Raw genomic sequence first — 12801 nt, 5'->3', positions numbered from 1 at the left:
TGACTCGCGATAATAAATTAGACTAATTCACAAGTGCTAATAACAGAGGCTCACTGCAATACACAGGCTAATTTGATGACTAATAAGAAGAAATAAGCAATTGATGGAACATTTCAGAACACCACAGAAAGCTACTTCGGGGGCCAAGTTTAAGGATGTAACTTTGTTGCCATTGGTTACAGGTCTGAGAAGTCAAAGAGCAGCTCAGACCATCAACTTACTGACGAGTAAACCACAGGATAATAGAGAAATGGTAGAACAAAGAGACTGGAAGGACAATGTCGTAGGAGTCTACAAAAAACAAGACTGTCCTTTCATTTCCCTGTGCGTATGATGCCCCGAGATTGACATCATTCACTTTTCAATGAAACTGTCCAAGTAATTTGAGCTTAAAATTACAACATATGCTGAGTCATGGGTCTGGTTTCCCGCATTCAATGTTTCTTATGATGATTGTTCTTCAAGTGCAATGTTAATACCAATTGTTTGGCATAACACACAAAAGTGTCACTAGATATCACTTCACTTTGCCGCAAACTATCGGCTGTATTCAAATTACACATTCACTCTTGGGAATGGCCAACATGTCTTGGGGGTGCACAGCAACAAAATAGTTTAATTCTTATGAGGGGCCTGATTCGCAACCCCCCCCCCCGTGCTTCCATTGGCAGGAGGGTCATCTGCTGTGGAGGCAGAGGACTTCCACTTTGAATGAAACACGATGCTTCCTCACACAAGTAGCTCTGGAATCCCCTTTCCAAAAGGCATCGCAATCAATCCCATGTACGCACGCCGAGCTCCGATTCAGTCGAGTTCGCTCACACGACACAACCAATGAGCTCGCCTCCCCACCACATCCATAAGCGTCCATCCCCTAACTTTCGTCCCCATAAATCACTTCCCTTTGAGTCTCACACCATCATCTCTTTTGAATTCCCCACCGGCTCTGCTTGAAGAGATGCTCTTCACAATCAGCTGACAATGGGAGGTGTTTACATGACGGTCAGGCCCTTTCTCAGTCCTGCAAGTGACATGAATGGGGAAGAAGAGAGGAGGAAGGAGGGAGGAGAGTAGCCCTGAAACAGTCTGCATCCCAATATTCCATAGGGCACTACTTTTTCAACTAGAGCCCAAAATGAAACGTATGGCAATATATCGGGAATAGGGTGCATTTTGGGAATCACTAACACTCCACACACACACACTTCCACACACCTCCCCTCGCTAACGCAACAGAGCGACGTCCGGGATTGACAGTGACTAATGGTGGGATCAGTTTTGCAGAGTTACAGGAGGAAGTGTGTTCTATAACGCGGCAGGTGGTAGGTTTACACATGAGCAAATGGAAGGAGCGGAGTGGTGCACTTTATGATTACGATGCCTTTGGAGTGTAATTAATTCAATGTCGTGGTATCATTCATCGCTGATGGGGTTACACCACGTCTATACACGTGTTATGAATATAGATTTTCATCTTTGTGATTAATAAGGGAGCAGAGCTCAAAATAAATGAGAAAAGAACAACAAATTCTCAGGTTGTAAGTCAACAATTGTGTATCCTCTCTGATGAAAGACAAATTGAAGGTGTCGTGTAAATAGATAACCGTGTATTGGTTCTGACTGGAAATTAAAATGACCCACAAAATGATAGAGACACACACTTAATAGGCTAATAGCAACCTGTCAGCAAGCTAATTGTTATGATAATCTTATCTGATACATAACTCATTAAACCACATTATTAGCATACTCGCAAATTAGGAAAAAAAAACTTTAAACAAATCAGACATGTCTCTGACTTTCAGGTTCCTATGAATTTAAAGTGGAATCCGTTGTGGTGGGGAGACAAAGTTCACAGAGCTGGTGGCTGGTATGTGTGTGTGTGTGTGTGTGTGTGTGGTGTGTGTGTGTGTGTGTGTGTGTGGTGTGTGTGTGTGTGTGTGTGTGGTGGTGTGTGTGTGTGTGTGTGTGTGTGTGGGGGGGACATTACAGAGCATCTCTTAAAGTTGTGACGACCTCCGTCTCCTTGGCAACAGCTAGAGACAGCCAAAATTCTTCAGATGAGATCAAATCTCCACTGCCCTTAAGAAACTGATCATGCATTCTAGGTGTGTTGCATACACAGATATATAGGGACTGAGCATTCAAATGTGTGTTGTCCCCTAAAACAAGTTCTCTCATTAGCTCATTTCATTTCTCCTCCACAGATTCATTGGTTGGAAGTATTATCACATCTATTTATAAAACTACTTCCCTCCCACAGTGCAACCTATTTTTTACAATGTAAATTATTTTTTCATGACAGGACAACACTAAATGGTATAATTAAGCAATAAGGCATGAGGGGGTGAGGTATATGGCCAATATACTACAGCTAAGGACTGTTCTTATGCACAACGCACCGTGGAGTGCCTGGATACAGCCCTTAGCCGTGGTATATTGGCCATATACTACAAACCCCAGAGGTGCCTTATTGCTATTATTAACTGGTTACCAAAGTAAAAACAGCAGTAAAAATAAATGTCATACCCGTGGTATATGGGTACCACGGCTGTCAGCCAATCAGCATTCAGGGCTCGAACCACCCAGTTTATAACAGGGCATAGAGAACAATGGGGGTTATGTGTGGTCACTACCTGAGCAATGAGGCCTTTGCGGCTCCTGCGTGCGTGGTGAAAGCGTTTGATGAAGAGGGCCAGGAACTGTCTCCGGATCAGTTCCCATCCCGTGATCACACTGGAGCCCTTCCCATTCACATTGGCCACTCTCTCCACATCTAAAATGGAAGGCATACAAAATATCTGCATTACTACAGTGCGCTTTCTGTAGAATAGGATTGTATGAAGTGAATTGATAACCAACTGACAATCTGTTAGGCTCTTGGGTTTGTAGGAAGTGAATACAAATTATTTAGCTTCTCCCATAGCGTAAAAGGAACAAAAAACACAGTTATCAGTCTCCACCCAAAAGAGTAAAACAATCCCCACAAAAAAAAGCAACCCCTTATCAGTCTCAAAAGTCCAACCAAAATATTTTTGACACAAAGCATATTCAAATGGTGAACTGGCGTGTGATATTGATTTTGTTTCATAAATGGTCTTGCTCAGGGAGAAATTGCAAGATGGGAGACATGTTCTGATACTATTGAATGGTGGAAAATGAAAACCTCCTGTGAGGAATATTAATTGAAAAGGGCTGTAGGACCATTTGGCTTTCCAAAATGGCCGCTAGTGTGAAAAAGCCACCTGTATGACAAATCAGCTATCTTGGCAACCAAGGAGAGAAAGGAGCACGAATTGTCACAATGACTGACCTTTTTGCATCGTCTCCAGAGTTAATTGTCAGAGAGCAGCAAATAATGAGCCTTTTTTTTTACAGGAATGTGTGTACTGCTGCAAGACGACAAGGCATTGACTCGGTATACGTACCCTCCACTCTGCTAGTGAACTTCACTTTCATCTCGTCTTCAGCTGGATAGTAACAATAGACAGGGAGGACATAAAGAAAATGGATCATGACCATACGTTACACTTAAACATCCCTTCTCTAGTTCAGAATAGGCTTAATTACTTTTTATTTTTGGACGATAACACTTATCAAAAGTTAATGGCGTACCACTTTTCCCAGGCATTTCGTCTGAAGTGTTCCCGACTTTGGTGAGGCTTTGTCGTTGCCTCTTGGATTCCCTTGAACTTCTTGTCTTGTCTCTTACCAAAGCTGCATTGATAGCTGAAAGAATACACTTAAGATGAGTTGTTTTGGTTTAATCCGTTTTCAGTTATGAATACCATACAGAAAGTACAGCAACCTGTATTGTGGCCTATATGATGTATTATTACTAGCTGTGGGCACTAATATTAATCATTTGATATGATATTGATATCGATATGATCAAGGTATATCGTCATATCAGTTTACTCTTCTTGGGACATCACGGTGGATGGGCTTCCCATTGCATTCAAATTATTTGGGTAGGTTTAGGCTCCCAGAAGATTCACACCTGGCCCGATGGGCGATCAGCAAGTCTGGACTCTCGAGAGCAAAAGTGAACATTCACACAGTTGCAATGCTTTTTTTAATAAAACCAATACAAACTGATATCGTATCGATATTCCATATCAGGGCCCATTTCTACACACTACTGTATGTAAAAACAGAAAACCCTAAAAGGCCAGGGTTTTTAAGTAATTGTAAGATTTGAGATAAAAAGCGAAGGTTGGCTGTAGGTTGAAAAGCAAAGTCCTTTGGTAATTGATCCAACAAGGAAAATGCTGTTGAGTTATACTAAATGAGTGCATAATCACTCAAACACTAGTTCAATCAATGTAGTAGAAAGAATCATTGAAAATCAAAGCAAGACAGAAGACTCAATGATGTGTCTGTTCTAGTGTCGATACTTCATATAATCAGTCCACAATTAAACTATTTTACTAAATTGTTACATTTTAACCCCCCAAATTACAGCCAACCGCCATTTTACCTGGTATTTCCGCATCAACACCTGTGTCCTCTGCCACTTTGAGGAAAATCTGTGAGATGGAACGCAGCATAATTACCATGATATGAAAAGGCTTTTTTTATCATCATTTTTCATCATTGAAGTGACCTCTATGTGTGTCTTAAACAAATGATCGACAACACTGCTGTAATTACAAAAACAAGGACTATCTTCATTACACTGATAAATAGTCCTCCTTCCCTCCTCCTGTATTACACACACACACACACACACACACACACACACACACACACACACACACACACACACACACACACACACACACACACACACACACACACACACACACACACACACACACACACACACACACACACACACACACACACACAAAATATTGAAAATACCACGGACTGACATCTCGTTTCCCTTCCTTAAGTAAATATGTGCAGTAGGTACCACCTGAATAACCTTGTTGTGTCTGTTGAAAAGGAATTATTCACACTGCCTGCCGTGCCTCTTCATCTGCCAAGAATATCTGAGACATATGAGTTGAGTTTAACAACACTCACTTGGTGGTATGTAACTACCCTTGGCATAGTAAGCATTTGGTTAGTTCAGGAGAGCGCAGTGTATGTGTGTGTCTCGCCTGCCTCATACCTCCTCTAGTGTGGTATCTGAGATGCCATAGTTGGTGACACAAATGTCGGCCATCTTGAGGTCCAGCTCTTTGAAGAGGAGGGCAAAGGTGCCATCCTTGGCCCCGCCGTAGGGAAGGATGTAGGTGATCTCCTGGCCGATGCTCTCGAGGAACACCGCCTCGGGAACATGTCGACACACCACCTTACTGACATCTATGAGCACAACATGGTGAAGAGAAACAGGAAGGATGACTTGGATGTATTGAAAAGAACTTACAGTATAATTGTTGTCCTTTATATTGACAAATGACAATAATAACATTTAAAAAATTCAACCGTACAAGTCAATACACTGCATTTAAAATCATTGACGCCAACACAAAAACGTTCTACAACTTTTTTACTTTTTCAAAAGTGAGGTGAATCGGTGTCTCTTTAAGGAGAAGTGTATCCATAATTCTTTAAATAACTGTTGAATATTTTATCAAAGTTTATGATGAGTATTTCTGTAAATTGATGTGCTCATTCACCGGAAGTTTTGGGAGGCAAAATATTTCTGAACATTACACGCCAATGTAAAATGGGGTTTTTGGATATAAATATGAACTTTATCGAGCAAAACATACATGTATTGTGTAACATGAAGTCCTATGAGTGCCATCTGATGAAGATCATCAAAGGTTAGTGATTCATTTTAGCTGTATTTCTGGTTTTTGTGACACCTCTCCTTGCTTGGAAAATGGCTTTGTGGTTTTTCTTGTTTAGGTGCTGTCCTAACATAATCTAATGTTATGCTTTCGCCGTAAAGCCTTTTTGAAATCGGACAATGTGGTTGGATTAACGAGAAGTGTATCTTTAAAATGGGATATAATAGTTGTATGTTTGAGAAATTTGAATTATGAGATTTTTGTTGTTTTGAATTTGCCGCCATGCTATTTCACTGGCTGTTGAATAGTGTGTACCGCAGGTGGGACGGTCACGTCCCACATACCCCAGAGAGGTTAATGGAACCGCTGTGTCAGATTTCAAAAAAGCTTTACGGCGAAAGCAAATTTTGCAATAATCTGAGTACAGCGTTCAGACACGAAACCGAACCTGCCATTTTGTGGAGTCAACAAAACTCAGAAATAATATTATAATTATTCACTTACCTTTGATGATCTTCATCAGAATGCACTCCCAGGAATCCCAGGTCCAACAATAAATGTTAGTTTTGTTCGATAAAGTCCATCATTTATGTCCAAATACCTCCTTTTGTTCGCGCGTTCAGTCCACTGCTCCAAATGCAGGGAGCGCGTGCAAATGTCACGACGAAAAGACAAAAAAAGTTCTATTTACGTTTGTAGAAATATGTCAAACGATGTATAGCATCAATCTTTAGGACGTTTTTAACATAAATCTTCAGTAATATTCCAACCGGACAATTCCAATGTCTTCAGAAAAGAAAAGGAACACAGCTAACTCTCACGTGAGCGTGCACCTCTAAGCTCATGTAATTTTCTCACTCATCAACTTCCAGGCCCTCTTGTTCGCTCCATATTCACAGTAGAAACATGAAACAACGTTCTAAAGACTGTTGACATCTAGTGGAAGCCTTAGGAAGTGCAAAATGAACCCTAAGTCACTGTATACTGGATAGAGAATCACTTGAAAAACTACAAACCTCAGATTTCCACACTTCCTGATTGGATATTTCTCAGATTTTTGCCTGCCATATGAGTTCTGTTATACTCACAGACATCATTCAAACAGTTTTAGAAACTTCAGAATGTTTTCTATCCAGATCTACTAATAATATGCATATCCTACCTTCTGAGCCTGAGTCGCAGGCAGTTTAATTTGCGCACGCCTTTAATCCGGACGTCAAAATACTGCCCCCTACCCTAGAGAAGTTTTAAGGGTCATATTCAGAGTTGAGATACAGTTGGTTTTTGAGTTTTTCAAAAACCAGCACCATGACATGTATGGAAGATATTCGAGATACGCAAGTGGATATGAAATTATACATTCCAAAGAGATACTGGAATTGCCATATCTTGTTAGATCCTCATCATCATGATATCTAAAGAGCAAATCTCAAAATCAAACGTATTGCGCTTTTTATAGGGAATAGGGTGCCATTTGGGATGCACAGCCCAAGAAAACACCATCTACTCCATTGATCACATAGATAATTACAGCTGCTCAACCAAGTGAGGCTTTGGCTTTATGAGGAAGTCGGAAAGTGGATCGGCTTCACATGAGTTACACTTTTGCCTTAACAACCTCTTAAACGTAAGGGGCCCTATTTGATTTGTTTTATTTGGTGTGACTTACTACCATATATGGGCATACAAATTTATAAGGGCAGCCCAAGCTGATGACCTCATTTCAAGATGGCTGCTACCGACATTCTGGTTAGCATTGTGAAGCAGAAACAAAATAAACATTGAATACGTTGATACACACCGAAAGCCGGGACTTCACAGATCATTAGGATATCTCATTTGTCTGCCTGTGACCTATCGTTATTGATCACCAGCCCCGAGAGTCAATATTTGTATTTTACACAACGTTTTCAAACAGCAAACATCTTACAAGGTAAGCTTTGATTTGAGGTATAGCTACATAGGGTGATTCTAAATGAATCCTTAGGTTGGAAGGAACAATGTTTTTTTGCCAATGTTATCTGATGATGTATGACTTAATGACAACATCGAATGGCCACCGAGTGACTAACTTTGCGCATCAAAAATATGATGTTGCCTGCACGCGCTGGGCCCATTACACAGGGGATTGGCTGCTATGGCACCTTCACAGTCTTGTAGCCAATGAGATAAGTTTTCCAGGGATATGCAGTTGACCTGGGTGGGACAAACCAAGGCCTAGAACCTTTTATGCGTAATGCTAACTATTGCTACCTGGCTCAGAGATGAGACGCACTGAGCACGCTAGATTACATTATATTGTAAACAGATTTCATGACTTTAATTTCATCGCTTTAGCATAAAAGATGGCTGCTCAAGGAGGGAAAAAGGTCAAAATGAAGAATATCGAACAGGAACCTAAAAAGAAAGCAGCTATGAATAAGTATACTGCAATAGAAGCTTTGAATAAAATACTGGAGTCGGACTCGGATCAGGGGAACGATTTGGTCAACGAGGATTTCGACTCAGCAGACGAAGATTGCTTTCTAGAAGGATCCACTTTTAGATCTGTAAGTAAATTATTTTCATGACTTTAAATAGCTAATTTACGATTATGTATTTATGTATTTTATGTATTTATGAATTTATGTATTTTACGATTATGCTTTTTATGCTTTGGATTTAGTTTACATAGGCCTATGTAACAACTAATTTCAAAGTTAATGTTATAATTATAAGTAGTTATTGTCTATGTTTCGTATTAGTTCACTGTTTGCTGTTCTAAGTTTCATCCTTGTAACTTTGGAGAGGCCACTAAACTCTCATGGCCATTTTTTATTTGTGGTTCTCACCTCTGCCTTTGTCTCCAAGGTATTACTGTTTTCATTGTGTGTGTCCTTCACACCTTCTGTGTGAGTCACTGTAAAGATAAAGGGTATGATTGGTGTTTTTTCTTTACAGTAATGTTATTTTGTAAATTTAGTCTTACAACAATATATCCCTTTATTTTATTCACCACAGAGTGGAGGATGCAGAGGTTTTGGATGATGACATTTGGGAGCCACCCCACCCCAGCAAGTGACCCTGCCGGTCAAGGTCTTCACCCCCCACTGCTATGATAATCACCCTGTCTGATGGTTCTACATCCACCACTCGACAAAGACCCCACTCCTCTATCAACCCCCCCCCCCCACTGCAGTTTCAATATGCATCCACTACTCTGCAAAGACCCCACTCCTCTTCAACCACCCCCACTGCAGTTTCAATATGCATCCACTACTCCGCAAAGATCCCACTCCTCTTCAACCACCCCCACTGCAGTTTCAATATGCATCCACTACTCCGCAAAGACCCCACTCCTTTTCAACCACCCCCACTGCAGTTTCAATATGCATCCACTACTCCGCAAAGACCCCACTCCTCTTCAACCACCCCCACTGCAGGCCCTGGCACCACTCACCTCTCTGCAAGTTCATCTGGAGGTGTGGGGCAGGGAGGAGATCTAGGCCTCAACAGAGAAGAGGGAGAGGCAGTGGAAGCAGCAAAACAGAGGGAGATGAAACTGAGGACAGGGGGCTTACGGTCCTTGAAAATGATCAGGAGCCAGAGCAATGGAAGTTTCAACCCAAACTACCCGAATGCCCACAGTTGGTGAGTGATGAAACATACATCCCTTTACAGCTGTTTCAGCTTTACTTTACCATCTCTGTACTGGAAACACTAATTAGTATTACCAACAAGTATGGGAACAAGAAGCTGCAGGGGGGAAGGAAGCTGTCCTGGAAACCTGTCACCATGGGTGACATGCTCAACTACATTTCCTTGGTGATTTTCATGGGACTGGTAAAGGTATCAAGACTAGTTGACAACTGGAGCAAGTCCCCACTCTATCAGTGCTAGCTCCCCACCTCCATCAGTGAAAACTGATTCTTGGCCATCAACCGTACTCCTCACATGAGTGACACACAAAAGTATCAGGAGAATGACCAGAATAAGGGGACTGCAGGGTATGACTGTCTTGCAAGAGTCAAGCCCCTTCATCATGACATGGTGGAGCCATGCAAAACTTACTTCCAGCCTGCTCAAAATCTATATATAGATGAGTGCATGGTTGCCCCAAAGGCTAGAATTGGCTTGAAGCAATATATGAAAACTAAGCTGACCAAATGGGGCTACAAGCTCTTTGTTCTAGCGGATTCAGTCTCTGCCTACACATGGAACTTTTTCATCTATGAAGACAAGACGATCACACCCGCTGGGTAGGGCCTTAGTTATGACTCTGTCATGCAGCCGATGGACTTCTCCTTACTTGGCACTGGGTACGAGCTCTTTGTGTACATTTTTTTTACTAGTCCCATGCTTTTCATGGAGGTCTTGAAAAATAAAATAGGGGCTTGTGGCACCATTTGCCCTAACAGAATCGGTTTCCCCAAGACCAAGGTAAACGACATGACAAAGACATCGGAGAGGGGACCATATGTTGGATCAGGACTAACAAGCTGCTTTTTGTGAAATGGTAGGACACTAGGGAAATAACCATGCTCACCACACAGCATAAGCCATGCAATAACGACCATGTCTCAAGGTGGGTGAAAAATGCCAATGGGGCATGGTTGAGGAAGAATGACCCCATTCCTGTTTCTGTGAAGGACTACAATGCCAGCATAGGGGGTGTCGACCTATCTGATGCTCTGCTACCAGGTCCTCCACAAGACCAGGAAGTGGTATAAGGCTTTTTTTTACCACTTTGTGGACATTGCTACAGTAAAGGACTTCATTCTCCACAAGTAGATGGGCAACGCAAAAGGTCAAACCCCTCTCTCCCAGTTGGCCTTCCGAAAGCAGCTGGTGTTGGAAATGTCTGAATTGGGGGCCCAAAGCAACCTCACAACCATCTCAAGACGCCCCACTCAAGGTGAGCGCCACTATCCAACACACATGCCAAAAGACTTTAAGGAAGAACTGCACGCATTGCACAAAACACGGGGGAGAAAAAGTGTGAAATGCCAGATCTTCAGGCTGAAATGCCAGTTCACTTTTTGTTTCCTGGCAGAGAGGGACTGCTTCAAAGACTATCATGACATGCACAAGCTATGGTGAAAGTGAAATCTAATCATCTACACCTGGGATGAGGTAATACAGTATTTTAAGACATGAAGGTCAGACAATCCAGAAAATGTCAAGAACTTTGAAAGTTTCAATTGCAGTCACAAAAACCAAGCGCTTATGATGAAGCTGGCTCTCATGAGGACTGCCACAGGAAAGGAAGTTACCTCTGCTGCAGAGGATACATTCAGTAGAGTTACCAGACTCAGAAACTATAGAACAAATAAATGCTTCAGAGTTCAAGTAACAGACACATCTCAACATCAACTGTTCAGAGGAGACGGTGTGAATCAGGCCTTCATGGTTTAATTGCTGCAAAGAAACCACTACTAAAGGACACCAATAATAAGAAGAGACTTTCTTGGGACAAGAAACACAAGCAATGGACGTTAGGCCGGTGGAAATCTGTCCTTGGTCTGATGAGTCCAAATTTGAGGTTTTTCGTTCCAACCGCCGTGTCTTTGTGAGACACAGAGTAGGTGAACAGATGATCGCTGCATGTGTGGTTCCCACTGTGAAGCATGAGGAGGAGGTGTGATGGTGTGGTGATGCTTTGCTGGTGACACTGTCAGTGATTTATTTAGAATTCAAGGCACACTTAACCAGCATGGCTACCACAGCATTCTGCAGCGATACTCCACCCCATCTCTTTTTCTCTTAGTGTGACTATCATTTGTTTTTTTAACAGAACAATGACCAAAAACACACCTCCAGGCTGTGTAAGGGCTATTTGACCAAGAAGGAGAGTGATGGCGTGCTGCATCAGATGACCTGACCTCCACAATCACCCAACCTCAACCCAAATTAGATGGTTTGGGATGAGTTGGACTGCAGAGGGAAGGAAAAGCAGCCAACAAATGGTTAGCATATGTGGGAACTCATTCAAGACTGTTGGAAAAGCATTCCAGGGAAGCTGGTTGAGAGAATGCCAAGAGTGCCAGCATGTGTGACCCGTTTAAGGAAACAAGGCGTATGTTGCAGATCACTACTTCACAGGAGAGCCGCTTGAACATAAACTTTTTTCTTTATCAAAATGCGTTTCTTTGGCAGAAATGCCATCTCGAACATATGAACTTTCATGTGCCTTAATAACAAACTTGTACGCCTTCTGTAAATAGGAATAAAATTGATTATGAGCCTAGTTGGTTTAGCCACAGAAAAAGTCAGCAACCTTCCCGCTAGCCATGATTGGCTGAGATAATGAGTGGGCTGGACATGCCTAGAGTTGAGTTTGGATTGGTCTGCCATATAGCACGCTTCTGTCTATTTGAGCTTGTCAGTATGTGTAGGTAATCCTGTCTAACACGGTTTACATTTTTTTTATTACGTAGTAAAATTGCATATGTGTTGCTCTCCACTTTCTGGAGGACCGAGTTTTGAAATCAGTGGAATTCTATGCGGAATTCGTAGCTAAGGAGATGGAGAAAACACCTGTCTCTGGATTACATCTTCAAACTAAGGGCAACCATGGCATCTTTGACAAGACACATCCATCTATAATGTATATGGGTAAGATAGTCTAGCTAGCTACATTTTCAGATATTACACATTTCTAATTTTGGCAGAAAGTGGTTTCATTTCAAGTTAACCTGTTGGGGCTAGGGGGCAGTATTTTCACGGCTGGATAAAAAAACGTACCCGATTTAATCTGGTTACTAATCCTACCCAGTAACTAGAATATGCATATACTTATTATATATGGATAGAAAACACCCTAAAGTTTCTAAAACTGTTTGAATGGTGTCTTCGAGTATAACAGAACTCATTTGGCAGGCAAAACCCTGAGACATTTTCTGGATACCTGATGTGTTGAATTACCTTTAAGCCTATGCCATTGAAACACACAGGGGTTGATTAATGTTTTGGCACTTCCTATTGCTTCCACTAGATGTCACCAGCCTTTACAAAGTGTTTTGAGTCTTTTACTGTGAGATCTGACCGAACAAGAGCTTTGGAACGGTGATGGCCG

General features: G+C 41.8%; 1 protein-coding gene across 2 annotated transcripts in view; it reads right to left on the bottom strand.

Annotated features, from left to right (window-relative positions):
- The window catches only part of LOC106577627 (phospholipid-transporting ATPase ABCA1), a 229420-nt gene that overhangs the window by 104127 nt on the left and 112492 nt on the right, over positions 1-12801 (bottom strand). For both annotated transcript variants that reach the window (XM_014155904.3, XM_014155905.3), the window contains exons 25-29: positions 5120-5313; positions 4481-4529; positions 3616-3729; positions 3429-3470; positions 2637-2776 (exon numbers count right to left, since the gene is read on the bottom strand). In XM_014155904.3, the coding sequence (XP_014011379.3) occupies positions 2637-2776; positions 3429-3470; positions 3616-3729; positions 4481-4529; positions 5120-5313 (539 nt within the window). The remainder of the gene's footprint in view (positions 1-2636; positions 2777-3428; positions 3471-3615; positions 3730-4480; positions 4530-5119; positions 5314-12801) is intronic.

This window comes from Salmo salar, chromosome 18 (genome assembly GCF_965601325.2).
Source record: "Salmo salar chromosome 18, fSalSal1, whole genome shotgun sequence".
In the NCBI taxonomy this organism is placed as follows: domain Eukaryota; kingdom Metazoa; phylum Chordata; class Actinopteri; order Salmoniformes; family Salmonidae; genus Salmo; species Salmo salar.
The sequence above is the reverse complement of the archived record's forward strand: the minus strand, read 5'-3'. Positions and strand labels throughout refer to the sequence as shown.